Below are 25,470 nucleotides of genomic sequence, written 5' to 3' on the forward strand. Positions count from 1 at the left end.
TGCTGTGATATGCCACTTTTGCAAACGGAACTACTGTTTTCCTCATCGCCATCCTCCGAGCCACCTTTGCATGCAAATGCCCAAACCACAGGCAGAGAAGCATATGCCTAGAACCGCTGCTGTGGTCAGGGATATCATCCAGGGTAAGACTTACATCAAATTCGAAAATCAGACAAATTATTAATGAACTGAATAATCTGCTTCAAAAATATGGCTCGCTGCTTAGCGGTGCCAGGCTCCAGATGGACGTGATGAATCATAGCTTTTTTATGAATTAACCTGAAGCACAGTTACGATAGGATTCCGCGGTCAGCCGATATTCACTGCAGTCGTCAGAAGATCATGTTGTTTTGTAATATCAGATGCTTTAGATCTCGCTAGATATAGAATTTTGCAAAACTTTATAGGTGTAGCGGGTCAAAAAGATGAAAGAAACGAGGAGTCAGGATTCTCTGCAGTAGTTTCATCTCATTTACCTTGCGAACCCTTTTATATTTCTTCGTATATAATTTTTACAGCCAGAAAAGCTATTATCGCCGCGGCTGAAGCATCGCCCGCTGCGTCGCTTGCCCGACAGAAAAAAATTAATCCGACTGCTTTGAAGGTGAAGCTAATGAAGCTTAAAATGAAGGCTCGAGGAGATAAAGGCCTTCCAGAGCACGAAAGAGTTTACCTTGAGATCCGACTACCCGACGGACAGCAGAAGCCATATTTCTTCTCAAAGGTTACGTGGATTTCATTCTTTTCCTGATCGCCATTATTTAAGTAACACCGTTTTGTGTATGTCTTACAAATCATGGTGTCTTATGTAAATATTATGACAACATTAACGAATAGCAAAATGTTGTTGCTTTTCAACGATACAACACATTTCCAGCTGTGGACTGTCGGACGTTGTATGGACTATGTATGTGATAATGAAGGAATCCCTAACGACAATAACCGAGTCAACGCTAAGGTAAGCAAGTGCGTTATACAAGTACACGACCTATTATTAGGACATTTACAGTTTATGTATCTATTAATATTATAAATAAGATCAATCAACGGTATGATATTACAGCAATTCAAAGTTGTTTTATTTAAAATGATCGTAATAATAATTAGTTAGCCACAAGAGTCGTACAATGGAATAAATTTACAAATATCAGAGTCAGCCTTTGTGAATGATTCAATTATTAGGAAAAAGCAATTCTATACCAGAGTTTTACGCATAGCATTAATACAAATAGGTAATTGCTCAAAAAATGCATTTCTTTCTTAGATAGTATGTTTTAGATAATTAGCGCCCACGAAAATTTTCCCTACATCTTATCAATATTTTTAACCTTATTTAAATGTTTAATTTTATTTCAGCGTCTTTTCCTCCAGTCAATGGAACGATCAGTAGAAGGCGGCTTTTCGCGTTCTCTAGATCTGTCGTCGTCAATGGAGAGTCTTTTAAAAAAAGACATAATTCGAGAGGCAGATGAGTTAAACCTGACTTACCATGGTAGTCAATAACAAGTACAAAAGGAGCCGATCATAAGAAGTTTATCTGCAGTCCTGCAAAGGCCTATATTAGAATATGAACCTGGATAGCTTGTGTAGCTATATGTGATGTGTGATCCTCGAATCAAATTTATTTTTTGCAAAATCTGCTGCATTTAACAGGCTCTGTCAGCATCAATAAACGCGATCTATAGGGCTCTAAATGAATTGAGGCATTTATTAAATATTTGACCATACGTTCGCTATGCTGTGTGAAACTTAGAATAACGTGTCCGATGATAGACTAAGTGTAGCTTCTATATCAGCTTGTACATATGTAAAATTGTGCATATAATGCAGTGCAAAAAGCGTAGTTTGACAAAGGATTCTTATTAAATGTTCCAAAAGGATACATGCGACTTTCCAGTTAGTACCTTGTGAAGTGCAAAATAATATAGTATAAATAAGACACATAATCACTCCCCTCTAATATAAAGGGTTTTTCAAAAACAAAGTTGTTTTATATGAACTGTTATTTTTACTATAAAAGCGAGTGATATATTTTATAGTTTTTTTTTTGAGAACAAAAATATACAATTATTTTTTTCGTATCATCAAAAATAGAATATGAAGTTCAGTCAGCCTTTAATATATTGCAGGTCAGCGCCATTTTATATGTAGTGGTTAATGTGGTATTTGGTTAAATGGTGATTGTGTATTATCAGATCAAAGTCGTACTCTCCGCGTATCTACATCGTTACTTTTTTATTTACGTGTGTCTAGCCTTAGCAAGGTCATGATGCCGTTAACATCTTGAAGTGGACGCAGAAACCGGTCTTCCTATCTACTTGTAGCACACACTGAAACATTTATTTCGCTTACTTAAGAAAAACAGTCCAGTAATCCAGCATTGGCTGTTCCTCTAGATGAAAAAGTATGTATTTGTTTTAATAGGAGACAGTTTGCACCAAGCTTCAGTGGCATTTACGTTTTTTGTGACAGATCCTATTCTTAATAATAGATGCACCTTACACGGTGAAACGGGATGCCTTTGGACTCGATTTCTTCAGCATTGTCCCTCCTATAGTCCCAGAGAAAGAAGTCCACAAGGATGGAATTCACGGAACTGTCAAAATCCTTTTGGAGGATATCGCGAACTAACTGGAAATGTAATAACTTTCTGATGTAAGCAGCTCGGCAGTAATCTGAGACACCTTGAAGTCAGATCATCCATCTACAACCCATATATATCGTTCTTTAGTGTATGTTATTATACGTTTGCGTTGAACAAACATTCTTGCGCATATTCATAAAACAAAGTCCCATTTTTTCTGTAAGAAATAATTGCATCACTGTTTATGGCTTTCATTAGCATGTACTGGTGCATCATCAGATTACCAATAGTTCATAATAAGTGAGAAGAGGTTTAGTGACGCATACGAACATGCAGAAAATTAGAAGAGTCAAAGAGGACGGTATGAAGTACCTCACAAGCATAGATAGTGACTCCGCGAATTTCGCAAACTTCTCGGCTGTCATTTTCAAGCAACTGGTCTTCCTGAAGACGAGCCATCAACTTAGGACTATATTCAATCGCTCCAAGGTACACCAACACCTGTATATATGAAATGGAACCAATTTTATGAATTAGTGTATAAATTCATTTTTCGTAACTGGACGGCGACTTTCGCAGTTACTATGGTTACGGAGAGACTTGGACTTCGATTTTTATTCTTGTTTTGCTCAAATTTTTTAAGATTTATGGGTTTACAGCGCACAGAAACAGCGAAATGTTCATACGGCAGGAAAAACCTTTGTTTTACACAACGTAAAGGTTTCCGTTCTTCCGAGTTGCTCCTATAATATATGAGCTTAGTAATACATGAATTTCTAAACATTTTGAACGTTATCGCTATAATAGAGAACGATGCCTTAGGAGTGCGGTTTATTATAATCCTATACGCTTACAATAAATCGCATTTATCCCTGTGGTAGTTGCGTTACCTCGATACTATGAAAAGAGCATTATCATATTAAAAAAAAGTCTATTATTAAAAGGACACTTTATATCGTGACTTTAACATTTATGTGTATAATCTGAGAAATGTGATATTCAGGAAACAGCCTGCAATAAGTACGATTGAATTTACGGTTTAAGCAAACTTGGAATCACTCGTTCTTTAGTAAGACAGATTTTTTGTATAAATAAAAAGTAAACAGTCTTAGTAAAACAGATTGTTTGATAAAATCAATAGTTACCTAGACGAATCATATTGACATACCTGAGGAACCCTATAATCAGCGAAAATGGTTATATCATCAATGTTGTAGAACTCTCCTAACGATTGGCCTTCAAAACAGGCCCAAAGGTCGGCCACTAAAATCTGTGCACGTTTATAAAACGACACTGAGAGAAACGAACAGAAAAAGAAATGCGTTTTGATACAACTTATTGGTAAAATTAGATCAAATTATCGGATATTAAAGAATGTCTCCGACGACTATTCAATACTGACTAATGTATGCGTTGGTATTTGACCAGCAATGTCACTTCTATTCTTACTGAAATTCTCATGAAATATTCAGTTAGGATATAATACTCTCCGGTATTCTCAATACAGCAACCAAATAGAACAAAAAGTGCTGAAAAAAAAACTGCTTTCATCTTCGATTGGTTCATGCCTTTCTTGCTCTTGTAGACTGCTTCATCTCGGAAGGAGGGAAATTCATTTACTAATAGCGAAAGCAGGCCCAACGCGTCGCTCTTGCATGCCCGAATACAATTGACGAACTTGCCGGCATATTTCTGGAAAACAAAATAGAACAAACATTACTGTAGCACTGGATCACGCTTAGGCGTAGGAGGGGTGATTTTACGGATGGGAAACTTTAGATGGGAACGAGTAAAAACAATAGATTGTTGTAGAACCGAAGTTTGTCAACAGCAACAGTGGCCACGGCAGAGACTGCATCTGTACATTATTACACAACTGACGCGATAACGATTTTGATCAAAAACTGTGAGCGATGTTTAGTTACCTCTTTCAGAATGGCGCCAGCCTGGTGGAGGATTTCGAGCCTTTGGTCAAATAGAGGTATTTCGCTTCCGTTGTTTGACCGAAAAATCATTTTCAGTTGTTCCTTGCTTACGGTTGAATAAAATGAAGCTTCAATCATTGGTATGTTTTCCTAAAAACCGAGGATACAGGTTGAAGACCACCGGCAAGTTAGAAAGACGATTTCCTGTTTTATTTAAGAACCGTGGTAATAACTGTATTCGTTGAAATTTATGTAGATAAGAATTGTATTGTGATGTAACGAAGCCTCCACAGCCTAGCAAGTTTTTCAGTTATTCAAGGGTCCTTTAGCGTTATGCCAACATGAACTCTGCCATAAAATGGGGCTGCTTAGGCTCGCTAAGTATTACAATAGAAAACTTTTGCTCAGCTATATTATTCAAAGAAAAGAAAGAACTAATATTTGCAGAATTGATCGTAGCGTTTATCTTACATAGCTGCTCGCAAATTATTATGGACCTAAGCTAGGATTTGTAACCCTGTAGAGTTCAGGGTCCTATAGTGGTATACGTTGACAATATAACTGGCTGTCGCCAATCGACTTATGTGTTAATGAAGCCCACCAATGTTGACCATGACTACTGAAAGGAGAAGAGTGCATGTGATATGGTAGATCGACGGGACTGTTTTTTTGTATCAATGACTTTTCGCAGAGATGCGTCTTCCGTCTTCAAGCTTACATATATCCAATAACACCTGAAGAAAGTCTCCGGCCGAAACCGCTCGTCTGGCGTACATACACGTATATCAAACGCTATCTCGACAAAACAACTGCTTGATTGAATTTGATATATTAGACCACTAAAGTCAGAGCATTTTATTTTCAGTGAAAGAAACGCCAATCAAATTGAGCCCTTGTTATTTCATTATCGCAATATGATTATAACATATGGTGTGTTGTGTTGTTTTTAAATTTGTTATTATGTTATGATTTTCAACTCAGTGTTTTTTTTTTTTTTGGCAATAATTCGCGGTTTTCGAGTTTGATGAAAAATTCACTCCCCTAGCACATCTCTAGTGAATAAAACTACAGCTATAATATAAAATACCGAAGTCTTGCGAGACTGCTGCGACGAAAAGGTGGTTCGAGTCCTGAACAATTTTAAAGTTTTAATTGGCCTAGTGACCAATTTGGATTCAGTGATGAAATTCATACCTAGTCATACATAATAATGAAACTTCTAAACAGAAACAGTAATCATTCTCTAAAAAAAAAAACCCTGTCTTGAGTTATTATACATGTGTATGGGCGAATTCTAAATAAAATACAAATAACTGTTTGAACTTTGTCCGATATCGTTGTTAAGTATCGCTATAGATGACTGGCTCTCAGCACAAAACGACATGTCTCGTTCGTTGGAAAATTTTTTTGCCGGCACTTAGTGGCCTAAGCCGTTATTTTGACCAACCTGAATCTCTTCTATAAGAAGACGAACCAATGCATACTGTTCGAGAAGTCGCCTAGCCTGCTAGAGAAAGTTACGCAACCTACACAAAAAAACACGATGTGAAGCACTACTAATAACTTGCTAAATGGTTTAAGTCTCCGTAGGGTGCACTGTTAGCGTATTCAAGAAGTTACTTTCCAACATAACTTCTTCGTATCGTCTATTATTTAATAATGGTTCTATTCCAAACAGCGCGCATCCAAATTATATCGAATTAAAACCACCTACGATGAGCTTCTAGGACATTATGTAGCAGCATTATGGCAGGTAGCCATATTTTTTCTCAGATCAGATACTATTAAGAAACTTGTACTTATGCGTACGACAGAAGTATCTTCATGACGTGTATTAACACGTGAACTCACCTCAAGCGCTCGGTTTACTGAAGCACAAAGGGACCAGTATCCATGATAGATCTTTCCGCCGTACTCAACCTGTAATTTTCGTGTTCAAGAATTATTTCGGACATTTTCTATCTAATATAAAAGTACCAATGATTCTGTTTAGGTTGCGAATTATAAAGTTTTTTGTTTTTCGTACAAGACATTGTATGATTGACACACACACACACACACACACACATACACATGAATACTTGAAACCCGACAAATATGCGTACTCTTGCGTACCGATGGGGTCGTGATAAGCAAAATTTCACCTTCGTATCTGAGGACCTGTCCACTACCGGAATTAGTTATCACAAAACACTCGTAGGTACATAAGTTATACAGGCCAAAGTTCGAATGCTTTGTTTAGCTCATATTTACCGTACCCGATCTTCTGTATGTGCATATACTGCTACATGTTTAGAATATTCCATTTATGGTCTTACGCGTTCTCGCTTCCATGCTTCGTGCAATGTAGCATTATAAACCATAAAACAGTAAATACACTAGTTGTCACGACGAAACGAAATAACTACATATTTGAAGAATGGTAAACCGCGATGGAGCTCGCATAGAATGACCACCTGATAAATAATCATAAATATTTTTGTTGATATGGAACCAAAGGGCAAAGTAAAACGATACAATCTTCACAGTTAACAAGAGTTATAAGATTTTCTCATACACCGTAGGCAAACCCGGCGGTGGTATTTTACTCCGTATATGGCCTAAGAATTTGCTTGCGTGTAGTGGCATACTTCGAAGCTGCTCATTTACTTCGATTAAATATGATACAATAAACCCAGTAAAGAATCGTTTTGCTGATAGGCTCACATAAGAACTCCATTTCCGATTCAGTCGATGAGTTGTCAAGCAAACTTGAGATGCTTCTGAGTTGATTTTTCTGGCGTTGTTCGTGCAGAAAGCGGCAGTTATGTATGTTTGGAAAATAGAACCTAAAAGGACCCGCGTTATTTTGTATCATCCTACTTTGGACAAGTTTATAGCTTCATCGCTTCCCTCGGTTCGTAAACAGTGCCGAACATCTTTCGCCATTAAGCATACAAATAGGTGCCGAAACTTGCAGGACAATGCAATATGCTTTCAAATTTTTTTGACGCTAAAAAAGAGCGTCCCTTTGATGAGAACATTACGCCAGATGAGCATGGCTAAACTTTAATGGCGCAAACGTTGAACGTTTACGGCTACATAAACGTAAAATAAGAGGTCGTGAAGTGTTCGCAACGAGAAAGCTAAGGCACTCTGTTAGCTATAAGTATGTGGAAAGCTTTCGGTTCTTCGGTAATGCTGAAGCGAACGTGCGACCGAGGGTCAATTTGGTCAACTTCTTTTTTCTATCATGGGAGCACGACTTAATTTGAATGTGAAATGAATTTTTGTAGTCCGGAACTATTTGCCAGAAGTACGGGGTTAATACGTCAGAGGTTTTGGTCTCGGCGCAGCAAAAGAAGTGAAAGGAAGTGTTCGAACACAGTTTTTTGAGCAGATACAATTTACATTTGTTAAAATATGACAGTAATTAAATATTACAGACTTATAGTTCAAAATTGCGAAGTCTTTTTTACCTGTTTAAGTGCTTCGGCGTTTCGATATTTGCTATCATACATCTATGATCGGTATCCAACGTATATTCTTTAGAATCAAACCAGTCAAAAAAAACGAAGCAGCCTTACTTGGTAGTCTGTCGACCAGAACGAGAAGTTAAGGAGATCTACAACGAAAATCCATTCGACTGCTTGTTCGGTTGCTTGTTTTGGGTTGAGTGGATGCTGCTTCCAGTTTGCCACGCTGAAAGCATTGTTAGAAACTGCCCCATGGATCTTAAACGGAACAGCATTACTTAAGTTGTATTGGTAAAATTAGCTTCGCGTTTTATGTTGTACTCTATATGCTTATGACCTTTAAAACCATCTATAACTGTGTCTATGATTGTGCAGCTGATATGGTATTGAATTGTTCTACTGCTTCACGATATTTAAAGCATGTTTAAGGAAAAGTTTAACTTGATTTTACAGACATTAGCAATCGGCACATCGTCATTGTATGAGGACTTGCTCAGCGATTTTGGCTTTCTCTCAGAGAGAATTCAAGGAGAAGCTATGAACTTTTTTGGGGGCCGGGAAGGGGGGTCGGAGAGTAACACGGAAATGATCGAATGCAATGTACTGCTCAGCATTTATTATAATGATACTCACCATATTTGCAACAGCCCTTAAACCCTCCGTTTTGACGATCACGTCCTCAGCTTCGCCTGCGATAAAAATTGCGCTCTGACGCGGTCCCAAAATGTCATCACGGGGATGACAAGCATTCTGCGGATTCATCGTGTGTTGTAACGCACACTGATAGAACTGGATACAATCTACAAACATTCAACAGTGTCTACACAGATACACACATACATAAGACATAACGAAATAACAAATCAGAAAATGTGAGAGCTTTTTATATTTATAAAGACTCGTTTACTTTTGTGATAATCTCTATTGTTCTTGGCTCAGTTTTTCCTTGTGAAAACTACATGTCATCGTAAAATTTCTTAGACCTCTTAGTGCCTCATATAGCACATGTAGCAATAGCAGTAACAATAAGAACACTGTGAATGGAATTTTTACGGCGCTTGATCTCAGTCTAGACGAAATAAACCTGAATGTACTATCATAGTCATGTCCGATGGTTGACAGGCCATACGGTGTTGCGCACATCGCGTGCATACAACTCTTACGCGTACGATGCATGTGCAAACAGGACCAGTTCCCATGCATTATTTTGTCACGTGCACACGAATAGTTGCGTTTGCACTCTAAACACAAATTTATCTAGAGCAAAGCAACGAATCGTCGATGAGCATTTGTCGCAAGGAACGATTACTCTTAAGTATTTTAGAAGGAAATGAGTCTGACCTAGACTCAACAGGTGAACTTACTGCTCTTTCATAAGGGCGGCTATAGAGGTTTAGCTATTTAAAACAACGTCTCCATGAGGAGCGATCACTTGGTGGGAATTATTCAATGACGAGATTCGTTGCTACAGATAACGAAAAATTTCAACATCGTCGTCCTTTTCTGCCTGCGCCCTTATTTGTTCACAGCTATCACTTCCATTGCTGTGATCTTTGCAACCACAAGGCTTCGATGTGTTCTGGAACACTTTTATTTTCGTCTCGGCTGGACACCCTCCAAGGCTTCCAGGAGACACATTCGAAGCGTTTTCACGGAGTGATGCTAAGCCATATGAAAAGGAAAGAGACCACTGGGGGGATCTGTAAGCTGACAGTCAGCATTATTGCAGCCGGTATGGAGTGGCAATAAAAACCTCAGCATGATGATTTAGTATGGAAGGTAAAACGGGGACTGAGAACATCCGGTTATTAGACCATTGTATAAGCCTTCGGATAGATTGTAGATCTATCCGAAGGTTTATAGGCAACGAACGTTACGACATGAAAGAATAAAATTCTAGTGGCGTGAATGTATTGTGCAATGCGAACGACAGGAATACGTACAAATGCTACCTTGAGTCAGCTGCCACTGCATGCTTAAGTTTCAGACATTTCTATTTTTTGAATATATACGGCAAGGTCTATAGTTGTCACAATGCGGTAACACGCTTGAAATGCAATACGCTATAGGGGAAATGACTATACATTTTAGGCTCCATATTTCTAAAGCCTGAACACAGGCGTTGTAAAATACAAATGTAAGTCCTAGTGTGCTGTGTAAAATAAAAGTTGATCATGCAGGCTCTAATAGGCCCGTCGTAATAGGCAATTATGGTGCGTTCCACAATTTTCCAAGCTTCATGGGTCCTACCGATACCGATTAGCTCACGCAATACACGTAAAAGGTCTACGGTTGTCCAGTGTTTCATGAACGTATGTTGTTCATTTTTACGATAATATTTCGCTTACTTGTAGAATCGCATTAGTTTTCTACCTATATTTATATATTGTCCACAAAAAATAAAAGCTCAACGAAGCATGCCGTTATACTGGCCAGTCTTCCCTTACAGAAGAGCAACAATTGTAACCAAGACGACAGGTTGATAGCAACTGTCTATCGGTATTTAACTTGTCTCCTGTTTTTTATTTCCTTATCTCGAGGTGCTCGCTAAATAATAAAGGAGAATGTTTCTGACTATGTATTTCTTCATTAAGAAAAAGGTCGTATTATTTGCATATAATAGTGATATGTCTTCTAAAAGCGCATGCTTTCTTTTTTTTCTTCATCTTGCTACAGTGACAAAGTAATAGGTGGTTCTCCCATCGGCAGGGCCACTGATAAATCCATATAAAAATCTGATGAAGTGACACTGGGGACGCAAAAGTGTTACCGACTCCAAGTTCTTTCCAGTAGCAATCGCGACACTGAACAACACGCATGGACGTCGTCCTCTGCTGCTGTTTTCACCGTTGTTAGATCAAAGGTAGGTAGAGAACCGCAGCAGCAGTAGGAAGTATAGACAGGAACTGGCATCGCTTTTTACGCTGAATCAACTGTTGTCCCGTACGTCGTTGTAATGGCGTCCGCGGCGCACTGATAAGACTGCTTAGCTACTTTTACTACAACTACTCGCGCTAGAGCTAGTGTAGCCCCACAGTTTGGCAGATTGGCGGGAAGAAAGGTAAGCAAGCAGGCAATGTCGGCCAACATCATCGGCGCCGATGAGCGTCGATAGGTGCAAAAGCGGCTTCATGCTGGTCGAATTACCACGCTCCTGTTGCTGCACAGACACCTCCCGTTATTGTCAGCGTCAAGAGCCTTCCCAGTGAACATTGCCAGTAGCAATGACTATTCGCAAAGCGCCTGTCTATCTGTTTCGGGCCAACCTGTCACTCTTGTACCAGATGCTCCATTAGTTCCGACTGGCTGCGCCGTTTCCCATGCTCTAACGCTTGAGACAGCATACGTGGTATCGATTTCTAGCCAGGTACTTCTAGTACCCACACAAGCCTCTATCCAGTATCAGTGCCATCCCACGACCTCACCATCAGCAACAGAAGCAAAGCTTGAATCTGCGGGTAACAGAACACAATCCTGAATTCCTACTCAGAATATATTAGCATCTACGTATAATTAATTATACTAGCACTTTTAGAACGCGATAATGTCGATTACGAAACAGCGAATGACATAATTAAATTAAATTACACTAAAGCGTCTATTGTAGGCACTAGTAACTGCAATATTAATGACCAGTTAGTTAGTTGATAATTGGTCCATATCGTAGCGCAGAAGCGATCGTAAAGCAAAAAGCCATGAAGGGCACCGTGCATTTGCCGTGTATGGCTTCGTTACGGGAGACTGCATCACAGGCCTGGAATTGGCTAGCTGTAAAGAGAGGTCACTGCGGCCTTTCTTCTTACCGGGTTTCAGGAGGGGCAAACAAAACCAGACTCTACCAATACCGCTGAGGTCAGCACACTGATGCTTTCAACGCATCATGGGCAAGGGAACGCCATATATGTGTCACTCCCTCATAGCTTATACTCATCCACTCAACGAAAGATGTCGCGGCCCGCCAATACGGGAGCAGCCTCTATCTATCGCTTTAGTATCTTGTTTGTCTGCTTACTTGATTAGCGTGTGCGATGAGCTGGCTGCACGGCAGGAATCGCTTTCGGCGTTGACCGACCGCTTCTAAAGTAACCTAAGCAGCTGCTGTTACTTCCAGCCGGACCAGTTTGCTTCTCTCAAATCGTAATGAAGTACTGACGTTTATAATTTGACCACTGGAATTATCGTTTGATTTCGCGAAACCCCCGGAGTGACATCACATCAGCCCAGAGATCAAACACTGCCGCTGCATGATTCAGCGTCGCAATAGAGGTACGCGTATGCGAGGCCAAACACCCGCTACGTACTGCATGCGCACTACTCTATCACCATTTGGTAGAATTTAAAACGTACATGATAGCCTACGCACAATGGAGCGTCGAAACACATAGGTTACATTTTGTTTCACACGCGAACGTATGTAGACGGAATATTGCTTCAACGGACATTACATTTTCACATTTAAAGGTTACTTAGATGACAATGTATTATTGAGACTTATATTGTAGCATTTGTTCCATGAAAAGAAAGCGACCTCTTTGAATAGTTTCTTACTTCGCCGCATATTTAAGGTAGGTAACTTGAACGATTTTTATTTGATTGAAATGATTATTGCGAGGCATCCATATTTCTTGAGATGATTACTTAAGCGCCGAATCCCTAAGAGACGTTAAAGCAGTGGGTGACCTATTGAGTTGAGTCACATCCAGTGCTGTCTTCATGTTCCTCATTATCGCTGTTGTTGTTGCACCCTCTCCAGGGCCTTCTGCCATCTTTATCTGCTGAGACAATGAAGCCAAGTACAAAGGATTCTGTCCTCGACAAAAGTGCCAGTAACTGGCCCAGAAAGTATGTTCGTTAGTAATCCCTAGATCAGCTCTTTGTGTTGAGAAAAATCTTACGACCCAACATTCGATGCAAACGCCTGGCAATCAAACGCAAATGGCTCCGCTGGTTCTGAAGGCTCTGTTGTATGAAACAGCTCAATATGAACGAGCCTCTCTTTGTCGAGACTCAAACGAATATGAACGAGAGCTTTGTCTGCAATAGCTATCGTAGTCGTAATCATATGTAGCACACATAATGCAACATTGCAAAAATGAGGATTCCGTTCTTGACAAGCTATGCCCCAGCCTTTTAGCAAACGAGTGGACAAGGCCATCGGGGAAGGAAATTGGATCTACGTAGGAAAACGATAAGGTTCAGATAAGCAGTACCAGCAGCAGTGGTGGTGGTGCCAGTGATGGTTCGGAGTTCCGGAGCATTGTCGACGAATAAGGCCGACGACAGCAGCAGCAGCAGCAGCAGCAGCAGCAGCAGCAGCAGCAGCAGCAGCAGCAGCAGCAGCAGCAGCAGCAGCAGCAGCAGCAGCAGGCGGCCATAACGAACCCTCCTCCTTTGGGTCGCAGAGCCCTCTGGCTTGACTGTGGCCGTTCTCACACACACATGCAGTGCGTTTCTTTCACGAGCAGACCTGGCCTGCAAGGCTCAAGGAGAAGCAGGGCTCAATAGAAGTAATAACTAGGGATACAGAAAGGGCCTCGCAGCCAGCGATGTGGTAGCAGATGACGCCGGTACATCGAACAGCGAAAGCAAGATAATGCTGTGGCGGTGATCTGACAGCCAGCTCCGTGCATCCATCTCTTCCGACACTCGAGTACGCAGCTACTCGCTATGGAAGAGAAACAGCTGACACTACTAACGAATATCGAGATTGTAGGGCTTTCAGTTTTACCAACGATCGGCGTCCCACCTTCACCATTATCTCTGCGTTTCTAGTTTGCTTGAAATCTAAAGTGGCGATGCGAGTTCATGCAAGAGGAGATTCGCAGCGGACTCCAGTACAGTAACGCCACCCTACAGCTGATTGATTGGACTGCTGCCCTTTGCTGATACTGAGACTCATGCGAACATCATCGTTGCTACCGCGTCTTAATAAGAACCGATAGCAACGATGGTGCTACCGATTCTTCTAGCATAATGAAAACGTTGCTTTGAATTTCTAGAGACTAAGGCCCGTCTTTGGTAGTTTTCGTCGTTCCAAAGAACAATGGCGTCACATGATATATCATTCATCATTAGACGAAGGCTAAGATTTGTCTATGACTGGTTTGCGTCAGTGTATATATATACACATATATGTGTGGATGTGTGTATATAGCAACCTAGTTTATGAGGCGTCGCGCGACACGTACTAGTTCATTTCCTTGCACACTTGCAGTAATAGTTTACTAAGTGTGACTTGAATTGCGTGTTTTGAAGCTTGAAATCGCGTACGTGTTGCACAATGTTTTTTGACACCCTTTTGGGCATCGGGTTCATTACCACTCTTGCCCGAAGGTTATATGAATAGCCCCTCCCGTTAGTGTTTAAATTGTAATGATAAATGTGACCGCTTGGTTGTTGCTATTGTTGTCACGATTAAATCTTATCCGAAGCTCGTTCCTCCTCAGCTGCCTGTAAACATTACTTCACCTCTCCTATCTCGATGTTACGCGGCGTCCATCTAGCCGTTACGGTCCTCGATCAGTTTTTCCTCGTTGATCCGGTGCCGCCAGCTCTAGCAAGCCAGCTACCAGATCACGCCCACGGTGGCGTCTGGATCGACGCTGATGCGTAACTGGCTCAGATACGTGGATACGCGGACAGAGGGCTGTCGGCCGTCGTCGTCGTCGTCGCCGCTCCTTCTGTCTCTCTCTCTCCTCCCTTTCTCTCCCTTTCTTCGAAGCCCTCCACTTTCTTTCGTAAGTTCTCGATCGTTTAGCAACGCCAACGGCGTAGGTATCGTGGGGAAGGACCTCGGGGAGGTTGGTTGTACCTGCGGTATTCGACTTCGTTCGGCTCTCGGGAGGTCAATTGAATACCTACAGTCTGTAGATTTGAACTGCCTATCTACTTCTTCCGTAGCTAGTGCTCTTGCTATAGGCTTAATCGTTGGGCTTTTTTTAGTCTACGTTGGGTGCCTTTTTCCTTATCCTCAAGTCCTCCAGGTTTATTGGTCGAATCTCATTGTTGTTGCTGTTGTTGTTGTTGAAAATGAGTTTCTTGCTACAGGTGGCTCAAGTAGTATAACTGCATACGTCAGCTGTTGTTGTTGTTGTTGCTAGTGCTGTTTTCGTTGTTAGGCCCGTTCGTTGTCGTGTGGTCGTTTCTGCTGTTCGACGTAGGCCTTGAGCAGCCTCCACCGTCAACACCGCCAAACGCACCGCTGCCTAACCGGCTTTCTAAATCCGTCGCTGCTGCTACCGTCGCTGCTGCTACCGTCGCCTGCCTGTTGTGTGATGATTGTGCTGGTTGTCGACAAAAACGAGGGGCGCCACTGGTGTGCGCCGGCACAAAGAAGATGTGCGTATAGCGCAGAGACAGGCGGCCCGCGTCCAACCATCCCTTCTAGTGCATGCTCTATAACATGCTTCTACGGGCCGGTGCCGTTGGCTGTCTGCTGCGGCTGCTGCTGCTGCTGCTGCTGCAGCCACCGCCTGACGGCGGCGGCGGCTATCTGCTGCCTGTGCACGCTGATGGTGGTGGAATCATCGTGTTTGCTAGCGCTTGCTCGTTGGCGACGGTGGTCGTAATGCCGGCGGTGCTGGCTGGCTGGCTGGTATGTTCAACTGCGTTCTCGCTGACCGCTTGCCGGAGTCAACAGCAGCAGTTCAACGCTACAACTCAAAGGAAGGATCCATGAACGCGACCGAGCCACCGATCGAAAGACCGGTGAAACGACCGCCTCTTAGGTTGAGCGCAAACAAGCAAAAGGGATACGGGCGGGCCAGCCTGATGACGACATGACCGACCATCGAGGACTTGGCTTTGTTTTGGCCTGCTGGATGATGATGATTGCGACGACGACATGACGACAACAACGACGACGACAACGATGACGACGACGAAAGATGAGAAGCAGGAACAGCAACTACAGTGACGACAACGGCAAAGACACGTCGCCTAGCCAAGCACACGATGATGACTACTTCCACCATCGCCGCAGCGCCCCTCTTATCACGGTTCTTTGTAGATTTAGTAATTTATTCTAGCAGCAGAATCAGTAAGAATTGCTCTAGCAGGAACTCCTCGACGCTCAACGATCATTTTCGTGAGACTCGACTGACTAGGATAACCCAACGAAGGGAAAGCAAATGCCAAAGATTGATCAAGTCGTCGTTTGACTCGTTCGGCACCGACCCAATTCGCTCGCTAGTAAAGTGCTGCCGATGCCGACCGTATGTCATTTAAGGCTATCAAGCAGCTGTTTCCAGAGGAAAAGACAGAATAGTAGAAAATTGCATTTTCCTTTGCTGTACAATGCAGGGAATAGTTGAAGATGCTGCGATGTCTGTTTATTCCCACTACTGATGCTGCTGGAATCCAGAGCACGCATGCATGTTGGTTACTGCTGCTTGGTGTCAGCTCTGCTCAGTGGCCGCCAGCGTGGCTGGTCTGGCCTCACGAGTAACAACAACAACAACCACAGGCGGGCTCCGGGCTGAAGAGAAACGGGGCGAAAGAGAAGGACTCCGCCAACAGAATGGTGGTGATGGGTACGGCGGCAGACCGTCCGTTCGGTCTCCGAGGACCGGACGAACGAGTCAGTGACGAGCGACGACAGTCCGAGTTTCCTTCGAGCGACGCGGAGAGTGTTCGTTGTCCATTGTCTGGTACATTCATTGCTTGCGGCGTCTTTTTCGATGATCCGTTCACAGCACTGATACGGACTGGGACAGCGCTTGAATCATCAGACGCAGACGCAGCTGCCGTGTGACCAGGTGCAGCGCAGAGCGACGCAATGCCGGCTTACGCATTCCAATAGAATTCTGCAGTGAATCAATTCTGGAGACGTTTCCTCACATGGGTCGATAAAGGACCGAGATGATACGGCTGTACGTAAGCTTCTTGTTGAAGGCAAATGCTTGTAGCGTCACTGGCTTGGGATGCATGTGTTGTTACATCTGAGAGAAATCTATCAAACTACTGAACGCTAATCAGATGGAGTTGAGATTTTGTGGTCTTGATGGTCTCTTCTCTACCCACCCACTATACACTTATTTATGTTCGAAACACGCTTATTTTTTACTTGGCACGCTAATGGCTCCGCAAACAACTTTTCTCTAATTTAAGTAACGAGATCTTAGGTAAACACTTGCTGCAACGGCCAAGATTCTAATGATAGTCAATTTAATAATTTTGCTTGAGGCGGTACTAGCGTATTTATCGATAGATGGAGATTCGCCAGTTCAATCAATTAATTGTCTAACTAGCTAACCCGTCATCTAAGACAGTAAGAACCAACTAAAACTTGAATGAGTTATTTGTGTCCACTCGAAATGTGCCCCTTTAATATATTTGAGCGCTATAGGCGGCAACTTTTGCCTTCCATCTGACAAAGATAAAAAACAAAGTTAGGAAACTCCTGTTCCCTACACTGCAGAGCTCCCCTATATTACCTATATTATAGCGTGTGTGTGTGCGTGCAAAAATGTCGCCTAAAGTTACAGCTTACTTTGAATGCTGTCACTTTGGCAAAGATGAAATGGTCACAAATAAATATGCTGAATACCTATATCAGTCACAGCAATATATACGATTTTCGCCAAGTCCTGTTTTCGTTGCTTCCGTTGGCTCTATCAGCGGAAGGCCTTCTTCAACGAGAAGGTGTCGCGAGCTCAGTCGATTGACTAGTTGGCCAAAAGAGGTTTGTAGGTGATGTCCTGTCGCTTACAAGGACGCCTTTGTCGCTCGCGGAGCGCGCCGCTAACCGCCGTCTTTGCCGTTGTTAACAGTGGCGGAGTCGGCGTCAAATTCTGGGCAAGTAGAAGGAAGCAGCGGACGATGGTAACGATGGCAGCAAAATGTGCTCGTAACAATCGACCGCCCCCCGTCTCTCTGTGTATTTGCGACTGCGTTAACGAATTGTTGATTCAGCCAATGTACTCTTCGGCGGCACTGTCTCAGCCTTGAGAGCTGGCAAATCGCACCGCGCAGGTATGATAATTCAAACCACAGCCACTATGTTTCTGCGGACAAGGCCATCTCATCTCTTGTCATGAGACCTATTGCCACATCTATGAAGTAAGCATCTAAGGAGCAAGCATTTATGAAGTAAGTACATATTCTGCCATGTGCTAAAAGCAAACTTTTACAAGAGAATTACATGTCACCTGTCAACTAAAACATCGTTTTAGAATTTCCTAGCAAAGAGGAAATTGCTACTATTTGTTTTGTCACTCTACCAACTTATTAACTGCTGTAACTTCTGTTAGCCAAGTTGCGGTAAGCTGTTCCCTGAATTACGTTCCGCGCATTCTTCGGTCGGCTCTCAACCGATCCAACGGACAATCTTCTCAGATTAATTATCACAGGTAGCAATAGTATTATTGTTTAATCCGTTGCATTTTTAATTTTAATAATTTAATTAAGTTGTTTGTAATGCAAAATCACATTGATCCTATATAATCAATTATACTGGAAAACATTCCGTCGAGAAGACGTATAGGTAACTGATGCCTCTTATTTGAAGGCGCGTTAGCGCTGTGCTTGTTGTTTAAGGTGAACCATTCGACGACTCTTTCATACAGCTGGATATTTCTAATTAATTTATAAAATATGCCGTTCCTTTAAAGTGTGTCGTGTATTCGTAAAAAAATTTTCACCTCCATAGTCATGACGGTTGCGCTAGTTGTGCCATAGTGAGCTTCCTACGTTCTGATATCAACGGTGCAAAGTGACTGAATTATAACGAAAAATGTGCACACGATAGGGATACTTTTCGCCATCACAAGTGTTCATTAGTACAGATAGACTAAATGTTTTTTTCTACATGTAAAAGTAAGGCGCTTGCTCCACGATGCTGTCGGATGAAAGGACTACCACAGGAATATACCGATTCTCTAAAATGTAAACGATCTTTTACATTGTGATAGAACGTTAAGGTCTCAAACGTTCCTGCTTCAGTGAAGCGAACTAACCACAGAAAGTACTGTTACGTGACGAAGTCAGCATATTGATCATTTTAAATAAATGTAAACAAACATTATACTGATTAATTATCAGCACAGAGCACCGAGCAGTGGATGGCAAATTCTCAATTTATCAGATTACGCAGTAAAACCAATATGATATTAAATATAAGTGGTGAAAGGCGAAAATACCCATTGACCGAGCCAGTTTCATCCTTAAGAGCGATAAAAAAAAATGGACTAGAAGGTCCACTTTATTGGTGAAGCTCAAAGTGAATTTGTGTGTTGCAGTATAGGCTAGAGGACCATCGTTCCGCTGTGTCTTACCGTATCCAAAGTGCATGCATTACAGGTATACTGTAGTGGGATATGTGTTGAGTTTATTTGGTGTTTATATACTTCTTTCTAAGCAGCCGTTTTGAATTGTTTCAGGCCGCCTACGTTTATTAGTTGGCAGCCAAACAATGTCCAGCTGCTGTAGCTTCTTTGCTGATCCCTAAGGACAAATTCGTCATCGACTTGACAGAATAGAACTCTTGTGAATTTAATGTTAAATCTATTGAGGTGGGCTAATACTTATCTCAGCCGCACCGCGTGCTTATGTAATATCACATACTGCAATTACTAATCCATTATATCTGAGCAATTACTGATCCATTATATATATATATAATTAGATGAGCTTTTTTTGTCTTCGTTGCATTACAGAGCTGGAGCAACATTAGTTACAACGGAAACCTCATAACGTAAGCTAAGCGAATAACACATTTCACCTATGAGATGACAACTGAACTATCCGCTATGGCCTCTTAAGGAGTTATAGTTCTAAATAATTCCACTTAGCAGCAATGCTTTTACATATTAGGTGCAGACACAATTTAGATTTTTATTAATTGCTTTATCACGTATTACGTAGCGATGCTTCTTACCCTAGATCGGCAACGAAAGGGTTAACATTTGTCTAATACACGCCAGTTATGTCCAAGGAATCTATTGATTGATCTATTTAATGTCAATAATTGTTATATCATAAAGGAGATGACTGTGGAGTGCTGAAGTCATAAAAATGTTCGTCAGGTAGAATTGAACTAGATGACTCCATTGAGGATTACGCACGCTTCAAACATCGAATAATGTGATTTCGGTTTACCATAACCAAACCACTCTGCATGAACTTGAAATTATAGTGCTACGTTGCGTAAATCATACAATCAACTTTTAATGCTCGTGCTCACCTCTGCGTTACAAAAGAATCATTGAAGAACTTGTATATAGCTTATATATGGGTGTCGACGAACACTCGATGCTAAAGCGCGCCGTCTACCCCACTTATTCGACACATTTACTCCCCGAACACCTTTTCATTTGTCCTGTTTCTTAAGTCCTAAAGAAGAAGGGGAGCTTTAGCTGCAATCCTAAAAATCGGCTCTTACTCACAGATCGACTGAAGTAGTCTGCCAATAGTTGCAGTCATTGGAGCAAGCAATTTATAAGCGGCACCGACTCTCCAACCCCACGGTAGACATGTGCGTGCTACATAGAAGTATTCCTTGATTGACATAAAAGGTCTGGCATTTCCCCTTGAAATTTGCTGCTCTGCGAGGACTTAATGTATTATTACTACGGCGACAATATTTGTCGTTCCCACTAAGAACAGAAATTTCTATTATTCTACTATATTATTAAAACTATACGTAACAAGCTAAAGAGTCAGCACAATGAACAAATAACGTTGCTAATATTGCCAGTCTATTTATGCCTTAATAAACACTGAGTCGCAGCAATTTTCACTTAAATGTGACTCCAAATTCCCTGTCCTCATGTTTTAGATAGCGTGCAACAGATTGCGTCAAACATTTATTTGTTGTTAAATCGGTGGTAAGTGAATAGGCTTCGCTAATTTCCTGATCGCTAGTTGTTGATATAGTCTCTTTTTGTGGACTCAAGTACGTTTGGTTTTTGATGAAAGGGGATAGTGTATCAGATACGGGCACTGTAAGGGGAGATCTGATGCCTCACGTGCGTATCGGATATAAGTTGACCCGAAAGCTTAACAAAAAGCTGTTGCTGTTGGCAGCTTTTCAGCAACAGGATCGACCATATCGGCCTCGCATTGTAAAAGCTATTTCATACAGGCACTAGTCGAACCCTAAAGAACGACCTGGTGCAGATAAGTGATCGCCTTGTTACGCCACAGCTTACCGTTAGGAAAAGTCGGGACGTCATGCCTCTGCGTTTTACTGCCATCCACCACTGCCATGCCCTCCACATCATCGGGACCGCAATTGCCCTCAAGCGGCTATCCCCCGAATCCCCGGGGTATTTAATACACAAGTGGGAACCGATCGAAATCAAATCTCCAACTAACGGGGATTTGCACTTATAATTTCAAATTTTTTTTTAATTATTCACGCTGTATAGCTATCTACTCAGAATGAAAGCAGGTGACGCGGACGCGCTAGCTGTGCGGTGTGTCCTAACCTTGGCCCTCGCTGGCAAGATTCCAACGTTCCTGTTTCATGGCACAGTGATGTCCACACCATCCGTTTTGTCCCATCTGCGTCCATATTTTTTCTGGCTGTTAGTCAGCTACCTTCATGACCTAGTGCTTCAAAGCTTAATGGTTTGAATCCGTGGCTTCAGTACAGCGCTCTCAGTGAGTCCCTACGTATAGCTCAATCTTATTACCCGTTAAAACAGCTAATATTACTGACTAACCGCGCCTATATAATCTGTGCGTGTCACTTTATTTAGACCGGGGGCAAATTCTACAAGTACAATGCCTTTTCGAGATAACAGAAGGCATATGCAAGTGGCTAACATAATAAGTGAAATTATAGACGTAATCGAAGGATTATGCTCTTAACCGATTCTCACAACTCTTGCTGATGACAGCTGATGTTTGAGTGTCATCCGTGAATAGGTGGGCAAATATCTAGGCCGTTTTGCATAACCTAACCTCAACACAGCGCGATTGGCAGTTGGAAGGACGTTTTCTTAATGAAAAGCAATTTTTGTTTTTTTATATTTCATATGTCGGTCTCTTTGCAACTACCATATTTTTGACTACCGCACGGTTATAGCCTGAACCAACATTCATAGAAACCTTTTTTAGGCGTAGGGATGGTTTGAGCGATAACAGAATATAAGTTTCCGATTTACTAAAGCTCTTAGGTGAACTGGAGGTGTCGCCGAGATACCGTAACAGATGAGAAAGTCATCCCTTCGCAATATCGTAGTAAAAATCTTAGTATGTATACCTCGATTCAATACGACGATTTGAAGGACCTGTTCGGGGCCCTGACGACACAAAGGAAATTCTAACTCGTCTCCAACCGATGCCGATTTGTGATTCTCGCCAACTAACGAATGGCTACTACGCATAACTTTTTAGAAAACTTCCTAGGTGTTTTCCGAACAATTATCAGACAAGACAGCTACCGCTGCAACGAATAACCTTAATAATTCACCGTTTGCCTATAGGATAGGTCTTCCAGTTGTATACGCCAAAAAAGAAACTCAGTCAATGAGATCTAATGATTCGAGCCTTTATAACAAGCATGGTTTGTCGTCAGTAGACATAAGTGTGCGTGTACAGTGAAATTAAATACGGTAGAATTCTGCAAGTACACTTTTAAGAACTGAGACGGATTACTCCGTGATACTACTTTCTCTACCTGAAACTGCGGTAAGATCGAAGTCCATTGAATGTGAATCTCTGTCAACGGGCCGCTGCGGAGCCTGAAGCAGACTAATCACTGCCTTAGCTGAGTACAAGGGTTTCGAATGATATGTAACAATAGTTAGTCTAGTGCGGGGCAAAAATGAAGTACGTTTAGCCATTCTATCCGCAGTGATTAAGCATTTGCTTATTCATGGAGTCGAATTCGTCTGCTAGGTAGTATCGTCGCGTTTTATATTTGTTAAGTTTCTTCCATTGTGATACATCTACCGGTGTAGCGCCTTCGATACACTCTGATGTAGCAAGCTTGAATTTCTAGTCCAATAAAATAGAACGGACTATACGGACGCTATGTAACATAGCATTGCTGTTGAGCCATGCTTTGCGCATTAAAAAAAAATATATATACATATATATATATATATATATACCGATATATAAAGGTAAGACAAAAGGTCTTGTAGTAAAGGCTTTGTCCAGATCGTTATTGGTAGCTGAATTCATTCATGGAAGATATACATTCGTATCCAGATGACAATCTGTGCTGCTGTGGGAAAACATAGAACAAAAATATGAAAACGTCCTCTTTACGAACTGACTATGGTATCGGAGAGAGTGTTTCAGCGCTAAAGAACGAATAATTAAAATATTTAGCCTTGTTACATTCTGACTACGTTACCACAATCGTTATAATTGATATCACTCTATATCATAATACACTGGACAAAATGACGCCCCTAAATCAAATAGGGTTACACTCGTTGCAAAACTCATATTTAGCGCCAATAGTGACAGCTTTCACAACTAGAAAATTCGAATGGTTAACGTTGGTAATTGCCTCGAGACAGTGTTTCTTTCCTCAGCCAGTATAAAATGTATCTGCAGCATTAGCTGCTGCCAGATGATCAGTCGACGTCTGAAGGAGTCACGATTCTTAGGGAAGTGATAGAGAGCGATAGATAGCGCGATACAGCCAGAATTCGGATTTCCAGACGTACGCTGTATATGCTCAACTTAATCCTGGAGTTTTTTTTAGCAAATTTTGACTTTTCTAAATACATATTTCGTTGGTAGTAGTTCTCCTCCGGAACTAAGGACCTCACATTTATTGAGGTAGGTGACTCAGATGTTGTTGTAATTTGTGTATTTCTTCTGACCACTTTTAGTGAATTGTGTTTGCCCGGCCCCAGCATTTTTACTCAGATGATTCGATAGCAATATTTAATTGTGACGTTAACAATTTTGCAGAAAATTGCAATAGATCAACACTTATTCATGTCCGCGTTCATGGTCGAATGACAAAGATAAACAAAATTCTCGACACGTTTGTGCTGCAATATGTACGCGTGAATTACTGCCGTGCTATATTGAGTAGTCGATCGAACAGCTTTTTTTTTGACAATTTGCTGCTGTTGTTGTTGTTGTTGTTCTTTGATGCCGTTTTTGAAGCACACTGAGTTCGAGCAAACGTATAAGCGCCTAAACGTAAATGTGTATATTTGGTCTCAGGCCAATTAACCCTATTTCAGAAAACAAGTCTAACCGTTCGCTTGCTGCGCGTTCCAAGAAACTTGGCAGGACTTAAGGTCAAATTTAGTTTATATTGGCCACAGATGACCGTTAGCAATAAGTGCTTTTTGGTTTCTCAATTTTTTTCACAGCTACGACGCAAGATTTTTAAACAATCAATAGTAATCTATTTTTCTTAACTCGCAGGTTGAAGCTTAATGATAGTCTGCTTCAAAAATATGATGTAAGACTTCGTGGTAACATGATGTATAAAAAGTATTATTTTTTTAAATCTCTTGTCCCTCTTCGGAATAGGAGCATACGTTTGCTTGGAAGTTATCATCCTGTGTAACGCTTCTGGCACAGAGAGTATTTCTTCCAGATTCGTGCAATTTAAGCTATGTGAGACAATACAATTCAGTACGTACAGAGAGCCTTGACTGTCCGTCCATGCGTCCATTCATTTGTCCGCCTTTCTTTTTGTGCAACGCTATTAGTTAGTTTTTACCATTGCTTAGTTTGCCCCGGATTCTCCCGTTTTCCTTTTCCTCCAGAACTCTTGTCGAAAAACCTGCTTTCAGTCGTTATAAGTGCTTGTAAGCATACATATACGCACACTTGCCCACTTGCCTGCATTTACATGGCACTTCAGCCAAGACAACTCCTGTCAACTCGACTCGGGTTTCGACGGCAGGGCATCTTTACAGTGAAAAACCATAGTGAGTAGTATAACAGCAACGATGTTCACGGAGGAACAGACGCTTTATACGGCTTCCGTGGTTCCGCCTAAAAGATCCTAAAGCCGAACGTTGGGAAACATTCTAGACTAAGTTTCTGCCAAAAAGTTTAAAAACAGTACCAATTCGCGTTTTTACATGTTCTGCTTCTATTTTCCAATCTACTGTCTGTACTTTATCCCTGCGATTTTATCACAGATATGGCAGCAAAACTCGGTATAGTTTATTATTTTCTTTATTTGTACATCATAATAATTGAAATAACTGCAGAAGAGCCAAAAGGCTCTCTTAACACCTTTTGCCGCCTGCCTGTCTGTCGACTTGGACAGACGTTCAAGGTGTAGCCTCCTCTGTTCCACTGAGTTGAATTGTTGCATATGGGTGTATCTGTGGGCGTGTGTGTGTGTGTGTGTGTAGAGGGAGAATCGAGATGTTGGTCGAAGGAGGGGCCATTGGCCTGATGCGTTGGTCGATCGGTCACTGGATGCTTGCTTGGCTCGTATTGCCACACAAGTCGGCTCAAGCCGGAGCTAGCTTTAGTTAGGTCTAAGATCCTTCCGGAGCTCCAAGGCAATGAAGAGGCGGTGATATTTGCAGTGTGCCTTACTACCTTACATACCCTTGCTGTTCAG

General features: G+C 41.7%; 1 protein-coding gene across 13 annotated transcripts; it reads right to left on the minus strand.

Moving 5' to 3' along the window:
- Positions 1-1,682: 1,682 nt before the first annotated feature.
- LOC111250728 (queuosine 5'-phosphate N-glycosylase/hydrolase) lies at positions 1,683-12,360 on the minus strand. 13 transcript variants are annotated; one of them, XM_022806359.2, is made up of 10 exons: positions 11,768-11,854; positions 10,739-11,416; positions 8,598-8,784; positions 8,076-8,222; positions 6,361-6,429; positions 4,510-4,659; positions 4,153-4,276; positions 3,753-3,877; positions 2,957-3,085; positions 1,683-2,631 (listed from the first exon to the last, which is right to left on the minus strand). In XM_022806359.2, exons 3-10 carry the CDS (start codon positions 8,772-8,774, stop codon positions 2,482-2,484), a joined length of 1,071 nt encoding a protein of 356 aa, XP_022662094.1. In that variant the 5' UTR covers positions 8,775-8,784; positions 10,739-11,416; positions 11,768-11,854; the 3' UTR covers positions 1,683-2,481. The 13 variants fall into 13 exon arrangements, with proteins under 13 accessions (XP_022662094.1, XP_086846771.1, XP_086846772.1 ...); XM_086990645.1 differs by lacking the exon at positions 11,768-11,854 and adding an exon at positions 11,598-11,730; XM_086990646.1 differs by lacking the exon at positions 11,768-11,854 and adding an exon at positions 11,598-11,730 and having other exon boundaries at positions 10,735-11,416.
- Positions 12,361-25,470: the final 13,110 nt, after the last annotated feature.

Source organism: Varroa destructor, unplaced genomic scaffold (genome assembly GCF_002443255.2).
Source record: "Varroa destructor unplaced genomic scaffold, Vdes_3.0 BEIS01000005.1, whole genome shotgun sequence".
Lineage (NCBI taxonomy): Eukaryota > Metazoa > Arthropoda > Arachnida > Mesostigmata > Varroidae > Varroa > Varroa destructor.

Coding starts and splice junctions, on each gene's coding strand:
- LOC111250728 (XM_022806360.2), bottom strand. CDS start 8,774: ATGTTTGTAGATTGTATCCAGTTCTATCAGTGTGCGTTACAACACACG. Junction 6,430..8,075: donor TCTGGTCGACAGACTACCAA/GTAAGGCTGCTT, acceptor CGAAAATTACAG/GTTGAGTACGGCGGAAAGAT. Junction 4,660..6,360: donor CAGTAAACCGAGCGCTTGAG/GTGAGTTCACGT, acceptor CTCGGTTTTTAG/GAAAACATACCAATGATTGA.